The sequence below is a fragment of the Bidens hawaiensis genome, unplaced genomic scaffold, assembly GCF_021521415.1.
Source record: "Bidens hawaiensis isolate Kalapana, Puna unplaced genomic scaffold, B.hawaiensis_p1.1 tig00028236_1, whole genome shotgun sequence".
NCBI lineage: Eukaryota > Viridiplantae > Streptophyta > Magnoliopsida > Asterales > Asteraceae > Bidens > Bidens hawaiensis.
The window spans coordinates 136,224-156,027 of record NW_027494591.1 but is presented as its reverse complement, the minus strand read 5'-3'; the positions used below and the strand labels follow the sequence as shown (position 1 = coordinate 156,027).

Genomic DNA, 19,804 nt, shown 5'->3' with positions numbered 1-19,804 from the left:
ATTGTTATTTTAGTCCTGATCTTTCACTTTTGTTGTAACCAGATCCACCTCATTAACGGCTTTAGACTTCTTTCTATCAACTTAGATGCCATTTTAGTCTGCTTACATTAGGTAGAAGAAGTTATAGCAACATATATGACTTCAATTGCAACGATAAGTTGTCTATATTATTAAACAATAAAATACATCAATTATAAAATTGATTTATAAATCATAAGGAACAATACAACATAAAAAAGACACAAATATAGAACAAGTTTACTTTAAATTATAGTGACAAGAAGATGAATCATATGATGGTGGTGAAGATGGCATACATGGACAATGACTTCAGTGCTCAATGTCACCATCCAACTCATACCTCAACATCATCTGATGGACATCATGTGCTCTCCAACCATCATGCAATGCAATACTTTCCTTGCATCTCGTATGTAGTTGCAACCATCTTATTGGTAAATTTAATTTTAACCGTTTTGTAAATGTTTAGCATAAAGTTTTACAGCAGCATAAGACCAAGTGCATGCATTGAGGTGGGGGACCTCAAGCCCTTCTACATCATCGACATATTCTCGTTGAACCAATGTATGTGGGGCGTCAAGATGTGAAGAACCCTATTGGGTCGCTAAACCATTATTGGGCGGAGGAGCAAAAGGTGTGGGGCGAAGGCTTTTATCAACCAATCAAACTATCTCACTCACATTTTTATATAAAATTTACAATAAAATAATAACTGTTTTTTCAGTTAACAAGTACACGTTTTTGAGTGAAATGTTAGTGAAAGCTCTCATGCTTACGCAGCAGTGACGTGACAGAGCATTTTTCATTTTTTAGTTTAACCACTGCGTATAGTGAATAATTTTTTTTTATTAGAACGACGACTTTCTTGTATTTAGGATACCGCACTCTCTAATTTTGGAGAGCCCCGATACCCCACTCTGGCCAGACTATGTTGTCTTAACCGGGAAACCATACCGCCGACTGCCACTTGATAGCGGTTGTGCCACCACAAAAGCAGAACTCTCTGACGTAACACGTGGTGGGATGAAAACCTGGGTGGGCTCAGGATTCGAACTGGCAACCTTTGCATAAGGCCTAACTCAAATCCTTCAATGTCAATATCCACCTAAATGTGACACAAGTGAAATTCGAATATGAGTCTCCATTAGAGAACCGATAATCGAGTTAACTGTGATCTTTCAACTTTTGTCTGTTTTGACGATACCGTAACAAACTGAACCGATATCCGCTACACAACGCCGGTTTAAAGCAACTACCGAGAAAAGGTTTGGATACTTTTGGGTTTCTGACGAGACGCTGCAAAGCACGGGTTATCCAACTTGTTAAATCAAACTAACACTAGTGGCCTTATATGAAAGACCATTCAATTTTTTTCACTTAATGTGAGTTATTTTATATTTAATGAATTAAATAAAAGCATCACTTTCATGAATTTCCCCCGAGCTAAAAGTTGTCTCCTAAACAGAAAAATCCAACGTCAAATGCTAGAAAAAAAAGCGCCTTCTAAATTTTTAAATAGTCACTGTTCCTTTCGTCCACCCTGCCTCCCTCGTAAGTTTACCAAGATACCCTCCTCGTCGGTGGGGAAAGATTAGGCAATGGCTGTAATAGTTACCAAGTAATGGATATTTTGGACATTAGACAGATCATCCGCTTTGTACAATACCACCCTGGAGTTTTGGAAAATTTAACATTAGTCCTTCAATAATGAGCAATCGTTTTATAGTTTCATATTCTTGCTTCTCTAACTCGCATGTTTCTTTTCTTCTCATATGTTCATTTGATTGCTACAACCAATTTATATGGTGATGAAATATAAACGTTTTAGAGAGTAGGGTGTTCTTACAGACTTACACAATGACACAAAGAAAGGCTACATCACAATTCTCCGACATCTCTTGAACTCCAACATTTGACCTACTATGTTAACTTTGATCATCTCGTTCAATTGTTCCTCCCATTCTACAATAGATATACACATGAAATTTGATAATTTGGCGTGACCTCAGACCTGAGCTTTTGTCCTTAAATTTTGATGGTCTGTTTTAGCATTAACTATTAATTGTGTTTTGTGTAACCAACCACCCAAGATATGTCTAATTCATTTACCTTATAACCACTAATTAAGTTGGAAGAACTAAACGATTTTAAAAGTACAATTTTTCATAGAAAAGGGAATTGACGATGAAAATGGTAACACAAAAAGGTGAAAAGCGGACACCAACTTTAAAATTTTAGACCAAGCCATCTATATCAATATCTTTTATAACCTATAAATGTATGAATGGAGCAGTATATAAGTTTAAACTCAAGAAAAACAAACAACCATGCATATATGATAAAATCTCACTTATAAAAAAGCTATTGTTAGGATCTAAGAAAGGATGAATAAAGATCCTGCTCATAGAGTCGTGGTAAGACCTGTCTCCAACATCTTAATTTTTTTAACCCACACAAGAAAACATATTAGTATTTTGTTTTGGGACAGAATGCATCGAAAATAGTTGTTTATTACTTGAACTTATTCTATTAAACAGAGCCAAATGCAATTTTCAAAACCTTTGGGTTGAAGTAAAATTTGATCAATCACATGGATGCAATATGAAAATGTTGGACAGACATGGAAAGCCACCCGAAAAGATGGATTGCTTCGTACTTCGTAGTTCATTCGTATGCAGAATTTAAAACCAACTTTATCAATGGAGATTCCCCATAATCTTTATTTACTTAGCCAAAGAAATTTAAATTCCCAACAAATTCTAAACTATTTAATAATGCATGATAAAAATATAAATATAAAAAATGTAATATATTTCATAATCCATTCCTACAACTGGCAATTATAGTTTTTTATTTTTGTTTATGTCCCATTTCATTCAATTTTCACATGGCAATTGCCATTTAGAGTTATAGGTGATATGAAAAATTAAAACCCAAAATATATGAGACAAATATTCAGGTATGAGATTAAGTATAAGTTTAGTTCGTAAAAAAAACGGGTATAATATATGGTATTAGGTGATACCCAATACGACTATTTGAAACATACATATGCATTTAAACTAACAATAGATGTAAACATTTTTTTTATGTTTATTATTTTGTTATTTGCAATAGAATAATCTACTAATTCATTAACTTCTAGGTTTTATATTTTGGATTTCATGGATAATAAAATTATATAAATATTAAAATAGTCAGAAATACATTATACGAATCCCAGTTAAAGTTTTAACAAGCTAACGGATATGTCAGATATCCTATGATTAGTAAGCCGCATATAAAACTTGGCTTTTGCAATCAAGCACGAGCTTGAAGTTATCAGTACCTGGCTTAATGGTAGCTACCGTTTTGGAGAATGACATGAGAATGATGATTAAGGTTAGAGATCTTATAGTCTTAAGCTTGAAACTCGACTCAATGGGTTTGATGGGTTTCTTCCTTGATGCGTGTTTCTAAGTAAGTAAGGCTTGAAGCATTAAAATCAATATAAACAGCTAATATTTCGTCTCAATTTGACTCCCTCAAATACGATGAATAGTTCCAAACATTTTTTTCTTTTTCTTTTTGCAAAAGGTACCCCAGCTTAATGTCACCTGATTTATATTTTATTTCTTTCCATTAATAACAGTCATAATGTTGACTGCTCTATAATAATAATTGCAGTCTAAATGTGAATCTTTTGTTAATTAAACAGAACTGCTTACAAATGAAACATTAATATTAGTAATAAAAATAATATATAAAATATATAATAAAACTTTAGAGTTGTTCGCCGACACCTTCCCTGTGCGTATTTCCTACCCCATTATTATTATTATTATTATTATTATTATTATTCTTATTATTATTATTCATTACTCTGCAAACCAAGCTTCGAATCTCTCTCTCTCTCTCTCTCTCTCTCTCTCTCTCTCTAATGGCAAAACCTACTACCCTTGTTTCCTCATTACACCACTGCATGCTGTCTTCTTCATACATCACCGCCTAAATTCATCATTCCCACAATGGACACAAATCACCTTCTGCTACTTGCAGCCATCTTTGTTTCCTTTACTTTTGTTCACTCCGCTACTGATCCGGCTGACGGTAACCCCAAATCTTCAATCTTTAGATGTTTTTTGCTCCTTATGGCTTTTTTTGTTTGAATGTTAGCTAAAATTTAAAAGCTTTATACTTTTATGTGTGACAGATTTTGTAAATCAGAAATTAGGTTTAGTTAGATCATCTGTTTGGTTTATAGGATTCTATCTTAGAATTTTAAATGTGGTTTAACTAGCATTGTTATCCGCGCGATGCGGCAGTGCTATTTTTACATGGTTACAAATTTTGTATTATTTGTACTAATCAAGTTTGGCACATTTGAAATTGTTTAACAGTATAACCAACATTTGAATGGAAAATCTAAAGTTAAAAGTATAGGTGCACCGTGCACATCTTCCTTTTCCTTGGTTTGCAAAAATGTGACGGCTAATATATTTAGCGAAAGGTTGAACATATTTCTAAAACATTGCATTTAGGAAATAGGGTTTGATTGAACAAAAAAAAGGTTTAATTGAATATTAAACTTGGTGACGTCATCACAAACCCACCATCTTCTTCTTCGTCTCTCCACCACCGTCTCTTTGTTTTTACCGCCGATCCTTGCAATGAGTGTGTTCTTTTAAACCAACCATTACATGTGTTGTGTTAAAATCCATTGTTGATTATTTTTTTATTATTATTCTTATGATCTGTGTCTTCTTCTTGTGAAGTATGCATTTGCATGATCAATTTAATCATGAAAACAATGAAAATTTTATTAAACAATAAGCAGTAAGCCAGTAACTCAAATTCTCTTTTGCATACGCATGTAGGGTGCAGTGGAGATCAACAAATGCAATTCTAAACCATTTTAGTAATGATATGCACGCATATAATAATAATCTATTTATATATGAGTTGCATTTTACTAATAAGATACAACCGTAAGAATAATACTATTAACAATCAAAATCACATAGATAATAATTGACCAACACAGAATACGATGATTACATAAATCGTAATGGACAAAGAGAAATTAATTTGGTGATATCACCACAAACTCATAGAATATGTCATAAAGCACACAATGATACTAATTTTTTTATGATTGTATTTGATTTCTATCTTACAGAACGTCATAGAACATTGGTAATTTAAAAACAAAAATTGAAACTGGCGTACCTGTTAGAACGTGCGAGGCAGAGAATATGAGGAAATAACCGCCGGAAATGGTAAAGAAGGAAATTAAAATGAGCGAGAGAGGTTTTATAGATATGAAGCAAAAATAGGGAAGAGATTATGACGGCGGTTGGAAGAGTTGGTTGGATAGTCGTCATCATCATCATCATCATCATCGTACTCGTTATAGTTCTAACCGTATATACATTATACATCATAACCCCAATTGGTATTATCAAATAATTCAATTATATTCTATGGGTTATTGATAAATTGTGTAGATAAAATTAAATAATAAATAATGTGATATTGATATATGGCAGCGGTAGTGATAAAAATGAAATAATAATATATATTTTTTTTAAATCAAAGGGTGGTAATAAAAGATGGCAACCAATTCTAAATGTAGTAGAGATAATTAGGGGTTTGCACGAAACCGACGGTTCGGTTTTGATTTTTAGTAAAAACCGAAATATCGGGTTTGGGTTTCGTGAAAACCCGAACTGATAAACTGATTTGTTGAGTTACTTTTTTGTTGATTCGTTTATGTTTTATAAACTTGAATATTTGTTTTATTTTTAACGTTGTTAATGGGCTGTGTTTTGTCGATTTGGATGATATAAAATCATTTTAAATGTAGGTATCTTTTGTTGTTAGCTCTTAATATCTAGGCCAAAATTTGCAATATTCTATTAATTATTATTATTATTTTAAATATTAGGTCCGATTTCAAAATATGATGGGTCAAATTTCTCTGGTCCAAAAATTACTAGCTTGATTAGCAAAACAGAATTGATCCCGAAAACCTAAAATCCATAATCGAAATAACTGAAACCGAACGGTTTTGATAAAACAAAAAACCGAAACTTTGGTTTTCGGTTTGGTTTTAGCCCAAAGCTGCACCTGGCACATCCCTAAGTTTGATAGTGTTTGTTTGGTTGCAGTTCAAGCACTGCAGGTTTTATACACTTCTTTGAACAATGCTGCACAGCTAACAAATTGGAAACCTAATAATGGTGACCCGTGTGGCGAGTCGTGGAGAGGGGTTACCTGTGAGGTCTCAGCTGTTGTTTCTATGTGAGTTTGGACACTCGTTTCGTTTAATGATTGAATCATGCTAAAAGTTAATCGGATTCGTTGTTTTTGCATCGACAGTGAACTTCCTGATTTAGGGATTGATGGGACTTTGGGGTACATGTTGTCAGGCCTCACGTCACTGAAAACATTGTGAGTTTAACATCTCTAAACTTCATGGAAATTAATCCACAAGATTATCGTGTTATGAGTTTCTAATCCATCTTTACGGGTTCTGTTTTAGGGACTTAAGTGGAAACAATATTCATGATGCATTTCCGTATCAGCTACCGCCGAACCTTACTAGCCTGTAATTTTCAATCTTAGTATATCTTTTTTATTATTTTTCTGTCGATCTGATGCTAATATGCATTTTCAAATTTTAACATTGCAGAAAGCTGGCAAACAACAATTTAAGTGGAAATCTTCCGTACTCCATTTCATTGATGTTTAATTTGAATTATGTGTAAGATTCATATCATAATGAAGTGCACTCATTCATCTTGCTAGTAAAAAGAATGCTTAATCATTATATTATTTTCGTGTCCAGGAACCTTAGTCACAATATGCTCTCTCAAAATATGGGAGATATATTCAATAATCTTACTAGCCTCACTACCTTGTAAGTTTGAAGCTAAAAAAAGTTACATTTATTACTTATATTTCCAAATAAAAGTTGCATTCTTTCATTAAGCATAATTTATATTGAAACAGGGATCTATCATATAACAACTTCACAGGAGATCTACCAAATTCACTTAGTTCACTGTCAAGCATATCTACATTGTAAGCATAAATATTACTACTTCTTGCTAAAAATTTGTCTCAGTCTGTCCTTAACTGTAATGATGCTTTTGCTTCCGGCAGTCATGTGCAGAACAATCAATTAACAGGTTCTTTGAATTCACTAGCTAGTCTGCCTTTGACCAATTTGTAAGTCAAATTCTTGTGTATTGTTGTCATCTTTATGCGTGACGGTTATCTTACGCGTTATGCGTTTATCTTTATAACAGAAATATAGCAAACAACCATTTCAGTGGATGGATACCAAAGGAGCTTCTCTCTGTTCCTGCTTTCAAGTAAGCAATTATGTGACATTTATGCAAGTGTTTTTAACTTATCATATGCATTTATTTTGTCTTTTTATTTGAAACAGATATGATGGAAATTCGTTTGATAATGGCCCGGCTCCACCTCCACCGCCATACACCGCCCCTCCTCCTGGTAAAGCTCATAATAACCGCACCCGTTCTCCACCGTCACGCACACATACGGGTTCTGATGCGTCATCATCAAATACCAGCAGTGGAAAGAAGTTGAGCATCGGGACTATTTTAGGCATAAGTTTGGGTTCAGCATTCATCATACTTTTCATAATTCTTGTGCTTCTTTTCTGCCTTCGAAAAGGGAAAAAGACACAAAATACCCCTAGAACTTCCATAGTAAACCCCCCAATCATTGGCGAGAAAGGTAAAGGTTTGATTTAAATGCATAGGAAAATATTCATACATGCTTTTATACAGGGCACGTAATAATGTATGCTTAATGTGTTGTGCAGTTAATGCAGAAATGCAAGAACAGAGGGTAACACCGACGGCCGGCATAGTTGATATGAAGCTGCCACTAACAGAAAACTCATCATTCGAGAACGGGAAAAGCGGATCTACAAAAAGAGTGAGATCGCCTATAACCAGTAGCTCATATACAGTTGCGACTCTTCAAACCGCAACAAACAGTTTCTCTCAAGATAATATCATCGGTGAAGGTTCATTAGGTCGTGTTTATAAAGCCGAATTCCCGAACGGAAAGGTAATTGATTTTCTCGTATTGCCAAAAAGATTGGTCAACATTGTGCTTATAGACTTGTTTTGTCTTTAGATGATAGCGGTTAAGAAGATAGATAATGCAGCATTGTCACTTCAAGAAGAAGATAATTTTGTTGAAGCTGTTTCAAACATGTCACGCTTAAGACACCCGAACATAGTTCCATTAGCTGGCTATTGTGTAGAGCATGGTCAACGTCTTTTGGTTTTTGATTACATTGCAAACGGAAGCTTGCAAGACGTGCTTCATTTTGCTGATGACAGTAGCAAAACCTTGACATGGAATGCACGCGTTAGGGTTGCACTTGGGACCGCTCGAGCTCTAGAGTATGTCATTATCACCTCTTTATATAAAAATAAGTATTTGATTTTTTTTTAATTCTTGCTTTAACAGAAGCCGCCCTTTTTTTGGCAGATATTTGCATGAAGTTTGCTTACCTTCTGTGGTACATAGAAACCTAAAGTCAGCTAATATTTTACTCGATGAAGAGTTGAATCCTCATTTATCAGACTGCGGTTTAGCCGCGCTTACACCCAACACCGAGCGAGAGGTAAGTTTGATACATCTGTCACGTGCCTTATGTCATAATATAGGTATTTGAGTAAGTTTTGTTGAAATTTGTACAGGTGGCGACACAGTTAGTTGGGTCATTTGGTTATAGTGCCCCTGAATTTGCGTTGTCAGGCATATACACTGTAAAAAGTGATGTTTATAGCTTTGGAGTTGTAATGTTGGAGCTGTTGACCGGTCGGAAGCCGCTCGATAGGTAAGCCATTAATTAATAATGTTTAGCAGTGGAAACAGCCTCTTGCACAAGTGTAGGGTAAGGCTGTGTACATCAGATCGTAAAGCAATCCGGCTCCCCGGACCCTACGCAAACGCAGGAACCTAGTGCATCGGGTACGCCCTATTATTTTCAACTTTTTTTGAATTATTTTGTTTTCTGATATGTTTGTAGTTCAAGACCGCGATCTGAACAATCACTTGTAAGATGGGCCACCCCTCAACTACATGACATTGATTCATTGGCAAAAATGGTTGATCCTACATTGAATGGCATGTATCCTGCTAAATCTTTGTCTCGCTTTGCTGACATAATCGCACTTTGTGTTCAGGTAAACTTGTGAAATTTGGGTTCTACATTTCTAATTCTAAACAATAAAGAAAAGAGCATAGCATGATGTTTTGGTGTTGTATATATAAATATAGCCTGAACCGGAGTTCCGACCTCCAATGTCTGAAGTTGTGCAAGCATTGGTTCGGCTGATGCAAAGGGCGAGTGTGGTCAAGAGGCGACCCAGTGATGATTCGGGATTCATATATAAAACACCAGATCATGAGGCGTACGAGATGTCATATTAATATATCTAAATTATGACCTTGCGGTTTTCGCTTATATATATTTATGCAAGGTCAAAGACTCAACTTTGATGATGATGAATTGAAGAGATATGGAGTATGTATAATTGTATATCTTTCCATCAAAATCTGGTCACTTGAAGTTCCAAGTTAAGGTAAATATTTATACAGATGACAGGTTATGTATTTGTATGAGAGAAGACTTTTTGACTTTTTTCAGTTTTACTTTATTAATTTTCAATGCATCTTCCAAGATATTTGTGGCATTATAAATCATTTTGTGTTTATTTTTTTTAATCAATTTTTGGGCTAGATCCATTTTTAAGTGCTAGTATAACTTTTATTAAATAATTCCTTACTACCATATCATCATTTTCTAGATCTGACCAAACTTTTTTTTTTCTTTTTCATGAAAACAAATTTTCTCATGCTCCACCATGTGGGTTCTATTATATATCCTTTTGACAAAGGAAATGAGTCATGATAATATTTTTATTGCTTGTTTATATTTCAAAACAATTTGTTACATTTTTTAATTATTTATTTAAATGCAATTTTTGTGACAGTCAAGTTAAATATATAGGAAAATCAGCAGGTCTTTTGGTCTAATGGTATGTGAGTGATGGTTAAGGCTTGAGATCTTATGGTCACAAGTTTGAAACCCAGCTCAAGAGGGTTTTCCCATAGTGGTTGGTTTTCTCTTTGATGGTGTAACTGGTGTTACTGGGTGAGTCAGAAAAGCTCACTCGAGTACTGGGGTAGTTTCAAACGTTAAAAAAAATTATATGTAAACAAGGGATGATGTATACTTGACCTATCATAGTGTTTAGAAGTTTTTAGCAACTTTTTTTAGGCCTCTGTCAACACCATGAAGTTATCATTTCCATAAAGAAAAAGGTTTGGAATTGCAAAATAACAAAAGGTTGAATACAAATGATCCTCAATAATGTGAAGTGACTTTACATAAATAAAGTAAAAGATCACAGACAATTAGACATCCGCATTTTGTTTCTTTCTTCGGTCACGGGCAATTTTAAACTATATTTATATACTCTAAAAAGAAACCTTTATAATAATTTGTATTTTGAAACTTGATTACTGTTATATAAAGTTACCTCTTTAATATATAATAAAATAAATAAATTGTTTTTGAGTAATTTATTACCCAATTCTAACTCAGCTTTTGAAGCACATATTTTCTAAATGGAATTTAAAGTTGGATTGAGCTAATCGAGAGTTTTAGTATTCATAAATTTAGTTTTTATCTAAATGACTAATGTTGTTTTTCACAGACAGGAATGCTAAAATATCAATTCAAGTGTTGATTTATTGATTCTTGCGAAATTAAAAAAAGTTTTAAGCTTAGTGGGATTCTTATCAATCAAGCTAAGGTGCTGAACATATGGGCCTCCAGAGGACTCTAGTAGTCTAGTCTATAAGTGGTTCATCATAAAAATTGATGGGTTGAAGTAACTTTCGTTGATTTAACTACAAACTAGGAGAAAAGAATGAGATATATATGCGCACAACCAAACCGGATGATGATTTGAAAGTGGATTTAAACCCATCAAAATCGGTTTGGGTGATACGAGTTCGTATTTGATCTATGAGTTTGAAATGACATCTTATCTTATCTTAAAATCTTAATCTTAATCTTAATCTTAAAATACTAATAAAAGAATATGTTAAAGCTTAGGTGTCAAGCTCACATTCACTTATAATGTGAATTATATTCATTATTGAATCAAGTGTCATTTTCATACCTAAGGTTTGACAAATTATACAACTTTAGTACTTTTTTTAAAAAATTTCTTGCAAATCAACACATAATGTTTTCAAAATCATGCTATTTTAAAACTTTTCGTTAACCCTGTTTATTTTTTCCATGAAGTCTACATTAAATTAATTCACAAGTATTTTGAGAATCACAATTGAAATAACAGACCTTATTTATCTTTATCATTTGACAAAATCCGTTTATTACACGGGTTCAAAAGCTAGTAAGTAAATATAAGTTGAAATTGATTTGACAAAAACAAGTTATATAATATGTTGAATTCGGTTCGAAACCGGTTCCCATCTAGTCCAGTCCAGTTTGGTTTTTCTTTAGAAACCAATCTCATACTGAGCCCGTACTTCAGGCCCAATCTAATTTTATCATCTGTTGACAAGACTGAACCGATTGTAAAACTGTCCAGTTCGTGGAGCTGTGCGTGACATGATGCATCACTGATGTCCTAAGGAAGGAGTGTATATAGATCCATATGTTGTAGTGAAATACGTGCAATACTTAAAAGGGTACATTAATCTATCTCCATTCTTGCACTAAGGGGTGTGGTGGTGAAGTTCATGGGGTGTGCAAAATGTCATGTAAATACCACTTCGTTTCCAAATCAATTACACTCGATGTCAGAAAAATGGGGTGTAATTTCACTTTTCACATAGTATGAAGAATGTCACGTCATTAATCTTTTTTTTTAAATAAAAACACAATGGCAATTATAAAAATTACATTTATTAAAAATACGAAAAATGAAAAATATAATTTAAAATACAATAATAATAAATAAAAATTCATTAAAAACTAGCTGTATCTAATATCTACTTCCAGCCTCAAACTCTTCTTCACTAAACTCACAAATGGCATGGCCTTACTCCAACGTGTCGGATGCGACTCCATAAGCCAATAGACGAAGCACGACGAACAACTTTTAAAGACTAGCCAATCGTGTTTTTTTGCCTCTAGCATCTTACATCAACATGAAATAAGACAATTGTGTTCCAAGTCGTTAGCAATCCTTAAGAATAAATATTTGCTATTTTGGAACCATCATCTAAATTGCTCATCGCACAGCAGTGTAGACAACGTCCTCGACGAAATAATCGGTAACCACACCCTCGTTGGCGGCTTCACGCTCTCTTTGCAAAGGGGGTCATCGAGTCTTCCAAGTAGAGCTTTCGGCGTCATCTTTTAAACACTCTAGTACCATGATATCATGAAGTGCTCCGAAAATAATCTGTGCTATATTGTCAAACGATGATATAATGAATTTAGGAAATCCACTCTTTTCAAAATATTGGATGATGTGTTTTCTCTTTTGTAGAAGCTAGGTTATATTTAGAAAGAAAGTACTTTTGTATTTATAGTAGTAAACAATAGTTTTTAAATTTAAATTTTAGTCTCTCTTTAATAAAAACGAGGGTCCAACGGTCAATGATCATTGAACCCACACCTTCACGGAGTCAAGAACTCTATGCTACCAAACCATGCATCGTGGGTGCGGATTTCCACGACGCTAATCACACGTAGGTCACTCGGTCCGCACCTGCTAAGTCTTACAAATAAAAATGATAACTTATATTGTTTTATTTTTTTGAATGACAAATTAATCTACTATACCAATGTCCACTAGGAATTCAAATCCTTGACCTTTAAAGATAAAGAATCTTATAACCCACCAATATTCCGTTACGCCAATTAATGCTGCTGCATAACTTAAATGAGTTAATACAACTAGGAAACCGAGACAGGGAATATAGAGAGGGGTATCCTCACAACATGTTTCATACTTCCTGTTAACACAATCTCACCATGTCTAAATGAATCTTGTACTTGTGTAACGTTAAGTATCACTTCCAAATCTTGGGTGCTCTGTGGAGCTATGGTGAACCATGGTGGATTCACTGCCACAGCCACCCCGCTAGGTGGAACCACTGAACACATGTACGTCTCCAGCTCGTTAGCAACGTTCTTGACAGTCCTCCTTACTAACCTTGTTCCGGTGAGTGCTGAAATGGTTAGCGAAGGAGCGTTTAGGTCCGACGGTGCATTAAAGGAATGCGCACAACTTTCACCAATTGCGGTCTTGATGACTTCTGGATCAGTGTTTGGTACCGAGCACAAGAAACTCATGTAGTCCACGAATTCTGTTTCATAATTAGGTTAATACTACTTCATAAGATCACATCATGATATTAGGATTTTAAATGAGCCGAGCTAGGCTGGGTTGAGGCTAGGCTCGTTTATCTTAAAGAGCTGAAATGTTGTGCGGAGTTTGACTTGTAAAATAATGCTTTAGTTAGCTCGTTATGTTTTTAAAAATTTTGTGTTTTTACACATTGATATATATAAAAGCATAAAAATATTTTTAACATACACAAAACGCGAAAATATTTATCTTTCAAGTCTGGTCTCAATGAAAGAAGACACTAGTAGCTTTTGCTATAAGTAGGATTTTAATATATACGCACATCTGTTTGTTTGTTTTAAAATTCATATATATTTACAAAGTAAAGAAATTTGGATGTATGATATGCTATAATTTTGTGTTATACTATATTAAAATTACTTAAGGAGTCAAATGAGCGAGCCAATGAGCTTACTATGTCTCGGGCTCCGCACGTTTACAAACGGCCGATTTTGAGGCAAGCCACGGACCCGCCAACTTTTCAAACAGTCATACCTGACGTAAAAACGAGTCCTGGATCAATAGCTTGAGCAGGTCTAACGAGACCCGCACCATGGTCAAAATGCGTAGACGGTTGCAAGCTATAGATTCCCTGTCCCTGGGCCATTATCGGCTGCCCACGGTTATCATATGTACTTGCAGTAGTTGCCATTGCAGAAGCTATCATTGACGGCGACCACGAAGGATACCGTTGCTTAATCAACGCAGCAATCCCTGCAATATGCGGCGCAGCCATACTAGTTCCCGACACCAATCCAAAGTTATAACCCGACAGAATCGGAGTCTTCACACTCATGGGACTCCATGCAGCCCAAATGTTATGACCAGGAGCTATAATATCAGGCTTTAGTAAATCAAGTGGTGTTTTCTCAACGTTAATAAAATTCGGTCCTCTTGATGAATACCGACTAACAACCGGATACTTCTCGTTATATTTAGCAACTCTTCCTTCACCTATTGCTGCATGTGCATTAAACGCTGTCACAATGCTATTATTATTTCTTTGTGTTTGTTTCTCGTAGTAGTCGAGTATTGTTTGTGCATCACTAACTTTGGGTATTATTATCCCCGGAACAGAGAACGGGTAAGAATCTGCTATGAAATCGCCTAATTTAGGATTAGCAAGAAACACGAATCCCATAAACCCTAAGGTTTTCGCCGTGTTCATGATCTTGGGTATAGATGAAGTCCCGTTTAAAAACCCTGATGAAAACATGCAGATAACGATGCTTCGTTGGATGATAACGGGATCTAGTGCCTCCGAATGCTGACATTCTTCAACGAATTCGGGTGTTTTTGGGAAATTGCCGGTTGTTAAGATTGCATCTTTAGCTAAAACTAGTTTAGATTGAAAAAATCGGCTAAGGGAACTTGGTGTGGATAAGCCAATGCCATCGAGTTTTCGGCCGTTTCCCAGGACGAGAGAACCAGGGTAGGCTCGGTCGGTGTCGCAAGCAGCGACACCTACAGCCCACGGGCTGTATGAGGCGACGGTGTATGGGCCTGGACCGCGGTTGCCGGCTGCTTGAACCACTAAAACCCCGGCCTTGCGTGCGAATAACATGAAGATGTCAAACATGCTTAACATGGTGAATTTTTTGTTTGATGGTTCATCTGGGCCTATGGAGAGGGTTAAGATGTCAACTCCATCTTTTATTGCCTGCAATAATAATAATAATAATAATAATAATAATAATAATAATAATAATAATAATAATAATAATAATAATAATAGTTTATTGGCATGAGCATATATAAGTAAGTGGGTGAGTGGGGGTGGTTCTTACTTGATCAATTGCTGCAAGTACATCTGCTTGGGTTCCCATAGTTGGATATATGGTTTTGTAAACAGCAATTCTGAGTCAAATAGATCTCACAAGTCAAATGTGTTATGACAATGTAGAAGGTACAAGGGTAAGGGGTGCTATCATTCTAGTAAAAACCAATTAAACTGAAAATCAAACACAACTGAAACTGTTTAAAACCGAACTAAATTACAATTCAGTTTTTTATATGGTTTAAAATCGAAACCAAATTGGAAATTTGGTTTTCGGTTTCACAAAACCAGAATTCAGTTCAAACCAAATTGTCCAAATAAATTAAATAACAAGCAATGGCTATATAAGTGTTGTCCTTTAGTACAATTCCCTTAGTAGGTTTTAGTTGAATCTTTTTTTTTCCCCCATTTTTTGAACGGCCAACTAGTTGAATTTTATTTAGCCCAATCCAAATAAACCAAAATAACAATTAATGGCTGTTTTTATAAATAAATAATCGTAAAAAGATTGTAAAAACTTTAAAAGTAGAGATACATGCTCGGTTTATTCAATAGAAACTAAAAGGTTTTCGGTTCAGTTTTGTTTTCGATAAAAATTTTTCTAACTACTAGACCTATTAACACAAAAACACCCCTAACACATATTTAAGTTTTTACCGTGCACATGGCGCCATCCCATTGGCTCTTCCATAGTTAAAACCATTGACAATCACTGGAACTCCATAATTTCCAGCAGCAGTTGATGCTACATGTCTGAAAAATAAACCACTCGATCTAGTCATCTTATCATATGCTTAGCAAAAATGTCTCCCTTTTCTTTTAAATATATATAAGAGTAAAAAAGGTAACTTTACAGATTTTAATGAACATAGTAAGTAAACAGTTAGAACCAAATACAGTTGAGCACGTTTTACCTGCCATGTCCAACTGCATCATAGGGAGACAATATATCAACAGAAGCATTAAGGTTGCCTCTTGCTTCTGCCCCGGCCGAAAAGAACCGAGCCGAAATTATCTTTCCGTTGCATGAACTTGCAGGAAACATAGGTCCCTCCTGACAAACACTTGGAAACCGAGTGATGTCACCATCCCTTGGGTTATATGCAAAGCTCGGGTGAAGCGGATTGATACCCGTGTCAACAAAACCAATCACAATCCCTTGGCCTGCATTCCGCCGTCCTCTTTGTACACGTGTACGCCAAACTCCTTGTGGCAACCCTAACAACTTGGGGCTATGGTTTGTCATCATTTTAGCTCCTCTATCTTTCTCTACGAGCTTAACTCCTGGTGCTTTCTTTAACTTGTTGGCCTGAGTAGGGGTAGTATGGACAGAAAAGCCATTAACAATGTGGTTGAAGCTATAAAGCTTCTTGTAAGCGCCTTCTACTAAAGTGGTTTGCAGAAGTTGATCATGGAAGTCCTCCAAGTACTTTGCATGACGAGCCTTTAATATTTCACTACCAAAATATGGGGGGATAACACAAGTTTTAGGAAATGGGTAATGATCAAAATATCCACTTCACCGGTAAATATGACAAAAAATTGACCGATCAATTCCTATAATGTTCACTCTAAAATTCTTGACCTGACAAGTGATAATGTTTTAGTCACTATACGATGGAATTTTTAACCAACCAGACTTTGCCATTTGTCATAAAATGTTGGGTGCTTGCTTAAAAAAAATGTCCGAGTCATCAGGATTATTTATGATGATACTATTTTGGCTTCCGACGAGATTTATTTTGGTGTCTGATGAGATTTTATCTTGCCATCCGAGGAGATTATTGGCTTCCAATGAGACTTTTCCCATCAAACGAGATTTTTGGACTAGTAGCATGATCTAACCTAGAAAAAATTCCTTCGAGCAATAATAATTAAAAGGTCATCGGGTTGATGAATTTCAAGGTGGATATTACTGGAAATGATTGGCAAGTGAAAATTTTGTCAATATTGACCAATCGATCAGATATTTTGTTCATTTTTCTAAAGTTTTATTATGTGTTGTATATCCATTAATGATTTTCTAAAAATGTAATCAAAATCTCCATTAGTAACAGACTTGGATATCAACATATGCATATTAAAAAATAAATAAAATAAAAGGTGAAATATGAGATTATCTTTTTTGATTCACTAATATATTCACATTTATTATTAAAGAATTTCAACGTATTTACTTATTTTTATTCAAAGCAATATATTGAGTAAATTGACAATCCATTTATAATTCTTTAGTCAAACCAGGTTCCAGGATATAGAAAAACAGTAACGATCTAATTTTCAAAGAGTTGACCGTTTTAATCAGTGCTTTTAAACCGAACTAGCGTGGTTAGTCAGATTCAGAACTGTTAGTGTTATCAATTGGTTTCAAGCGAAAAGATCAGGTACAAATGAATGAGTCGTTTTTAAACAAGTTAAATAAAACCGATAAAAATTGTGGCTAAATTGATTAAATTAAAACTCGTAGAAATTTTTCAAAAATTATTTTAACTACGCGAACTAGAAAGGAAAGTATTTTAAATTTCAAGAAGGAGAACTACAAAGAAAAATGTAAAAAAAAAAAAGAAATCCTTAAATTAATGTTTTAATAAAGAGTAGTGTTTACGTCGAAATGGAATTCAAATGATAAAGAAGCTATATCATTAGCCATTTCTGAAAATAGTTTTTACTTTCTATACATGCTATAAATATTAATTGATTGACTAAACACCAAGCATTAAGCAAAGAAAGATTTATAGAGAATGTTAGATATAAAATTATGATTATTAGCACCTCGATTGATCGGAATCAAGCTTTTCGTCGGATTGAAGGGAACCGGAGACATCTTGTAAAAATGCAACCGGTGGATCACCCTCCACTATCACCGAGTATATATCTCGTTCTTCTCCAAAGCAAATGTTGCAAAACAGAAGGAGAAAAACAAGTCTAAATTGTAGAGAAATCACCATGGTTAACTCAAGGAAGATAGCTGAATGCTCGTTGATGGTGATGTGAAGAGGTAGGTCCCAGCAGAGCCCAGTTGGACCCGCAAGACTCACCTCAGAGACGTCTGCGCAGTCGGACCTGCAAGACTCACCTCAAAGAGGGACGTCTGCGCGGTTGGACCCGCAAGACTCACCTTAGAGAGACGTCTGCGCAAAGACCAACTGGATCCGCAGGACCCACCATGCTCAGAGACGCGACGTCCTTACGCGCAGTACGCAAGCTGCTCCAGCAGGAAACGCCTCCCAATGGTCGACGTACTCCGCCTGTTCCCGCAGCTACGGATACTAGCCATCAGGGAAGGCTACACGCACAAGGCACTAACTCTCAAAATAATTCAGTAATGTCACCTGAAGAAGGAATGAGCAAGCCGGGAACACTCCCGCCCAAAGCCGGGAATACTCCCGCCCAAATGAGCCAGTCCGTACGATACTGGAGGATCTTTTGTACTGTACCTGCCAAGGTATGGACAAAAGATCTGACCAAAGCTGCGACAGCTCACTGACAACAGTACGACGGGCAGCACGCTCTAGTACTTAAAGTCACTATCAGCCGCTGCCTACTCACCAACCCCTGTTGGGGCACGCCATAGCCTGCAGTTGGTGGAAAAGGAATAGTACACAGCCAGCCTGGTCACTATCAGCCGCTGCCTACCCACCAACCATCAGCATGGCACGTGCGTAGCCCACAGTTGGTGGAACAAGAATACTATTCAGCCGGCTGTACCTGCTTGGAAACCTACCTTCGGCTATAAATACCCAACACCTTGGAACGGTATCATCATCTTATATCTCCGTATATTATCTGATATCTGCTCTAGTCATTTCTCTTAATATACACTTATATTCAAGAGCAATCTAGTCTGATTCTCACGCCGGAGGGTGGTCACAAGAGGTACCCCCCCTTCTCAGTGACGAGCTCACGGTGTCTGTTTTGCAGGTCATCGGAAGAATAACCATCTTGCCGGACACAACCCTCGTGGGAAACATCTATTTAACCCCCAGATTATCCGTAATCTACCCGGGGTCGATTAGTGTTTCTTCATGATGCTATAATAAAGAAATAAATAATTAACTTGTTTTTAATGTGAAAAAAAAAATGTTGCTAATCAGCTGGCTTTCTTGTGTAACGGTTGCGTTGTGATGATTAAAAACGTGTTTTATGTTCATGTTTCTTGTGAAAAAGGTAGTCATAAATTAATAATTCAACTTAATTAATTACTTATTTTTAATTAGTTGTACGGTATATGAAATTGTAATTGTATTTGCTATATTATTTTTCTTTCAACTTTAATTTATTTTATTTTAGGAAATGAGTATTTCCAACAAATGGAACCGGTAATGTTTAAACAAATGTTATCTAGGTACTCTCTAGTTAGATGTTATGGAATGAGTATGTATATGTGCAGACATAGGGAATGCATGTGAATCTTATACGTGAATTTTGATGTATTTTGTACCTAGTGGTGAAGCTTAGACTGGGGGGGGGGGGGGGAGGGGATAAAGTTTCGGATTATGGGCCTTACATGTATACTATTGGATCTCCATAGGGGTTCTGGCGGGCTTTATGGGCTCAGTTATTAGAAACATGGTCC

The 19,804-nt window shown here is 35.6% G+C and overlaps 2 protein-coding genes across 2 annotated transcripts; one reads left to right on the top strand and one right to left on the bottom strand.

Moving 5' to 3' along the window:
• The first annotated feature begins 317 nt into the window (after nucleotides 1-317).
• Nucleotides 318-9,603, top strand: LOC143576527 (protein STRUBBELIG-RECEPTOR FAMILY 8-like). The gene is made up of 17 exons (XM_077060597.1): nucleotides 318-430; nucleotides 491-585; nucleotides 6,117-6,303; nucleotides 6,382-6,453; nucleotides 6,545-6,610; nucleotides 6,695-6,766; nucleotides 6,851-6,922; nucleotides 7,015-7,086; nucleotides 7,168-7,233; nucleotides 7,314-7,379; nucleotides 7,457-7,770; nucleotides 7,859-8,109; nucleotides 8,179-8,450; nucleotides 8,539-8,674; nucleotides 8,751-8,890; nucleotides 9,083-9,239; nucleotides 9,334-9,603. The coding sequence occupies exons 1-17, from the start codon at nucleotides 318-320 to the stop codon at nucleotides 9,484-9,486; spliced, it is 2,304 nt and encodes a 767-aa protein (XP_076916712.1). The 3' UTR covers nucleotides 9,487-9,603.
• Nucleotides 9,604-12,997: 3,394 nt separating this feature from the next.
• Nucleotides 12,998-18,176, bottom strand: LOC143576526 (subtilisin-like protease SBT2.4). Its single transcript, XM_077060595.1, has 6 exons — nucleotides 18,001-18,176; nucleotides 16,143-16,685; nucleotides 15,886-15,981; nucleotides 15,239-15,308; nucleotides 13,947-15,111; nucleotides 12,998-13,410 (listed from the first exon to the last, which is right to left on the bottom strand). Exons 1-6 carry the CDS (start codon nucleotides 18,174-18,176, stop codon nucleotides 12,998-13,000), a joined length of 2,463 nt encoding a protein of 820 aa, XP_076916710.1.
• Between the last annotated feature and the right edge of the window lie 1,628 nt (nucleotides 18,177-19,804).

Coding starts and splice junctions, on each gene's coding strand:
- LOC143576527 (XM_077060597.1), top strand. CDS start 318: ATGGACAATGACTTCAGTGCTCAATGTCACCATCCAACTCATACCTCA. Junction 6,611..6,694: donor CCGCCGAACCTTACTAGCCT/GTAATTTTCAAT, acceptor TTAACATTGCAG/AAAGCTGGCAAACAACAATT. Junction 8,451..8,538: donor GGGACCGCTCGAGCTCTAGA/GTATGTCATTAT, acceptor TTTTTTTGGCAG/ATATTTGCATGAAGTTTGCT.
- LOC143576526 (XM_077060595.1), bottom strand. CDS start 18,176: ATGGTGATTTCTCTACAATTTAGACTTGTTTTTCTCCTTCTGTTTTGC. Junction 16,686..18,000: donor CTTGATTCCGATCAATCGAG/GTGCTAATAATC, acceptor ATATTTTGGTAG/TGAAATATTAAAGGCTCGTC. Junction 15,309..15,885: donor GGGATGGCGCCATGTGCACG/GTAAAAACTTAA, acceptor TATTTGACTCAG/AATTGCTGTTTACAAAACCA.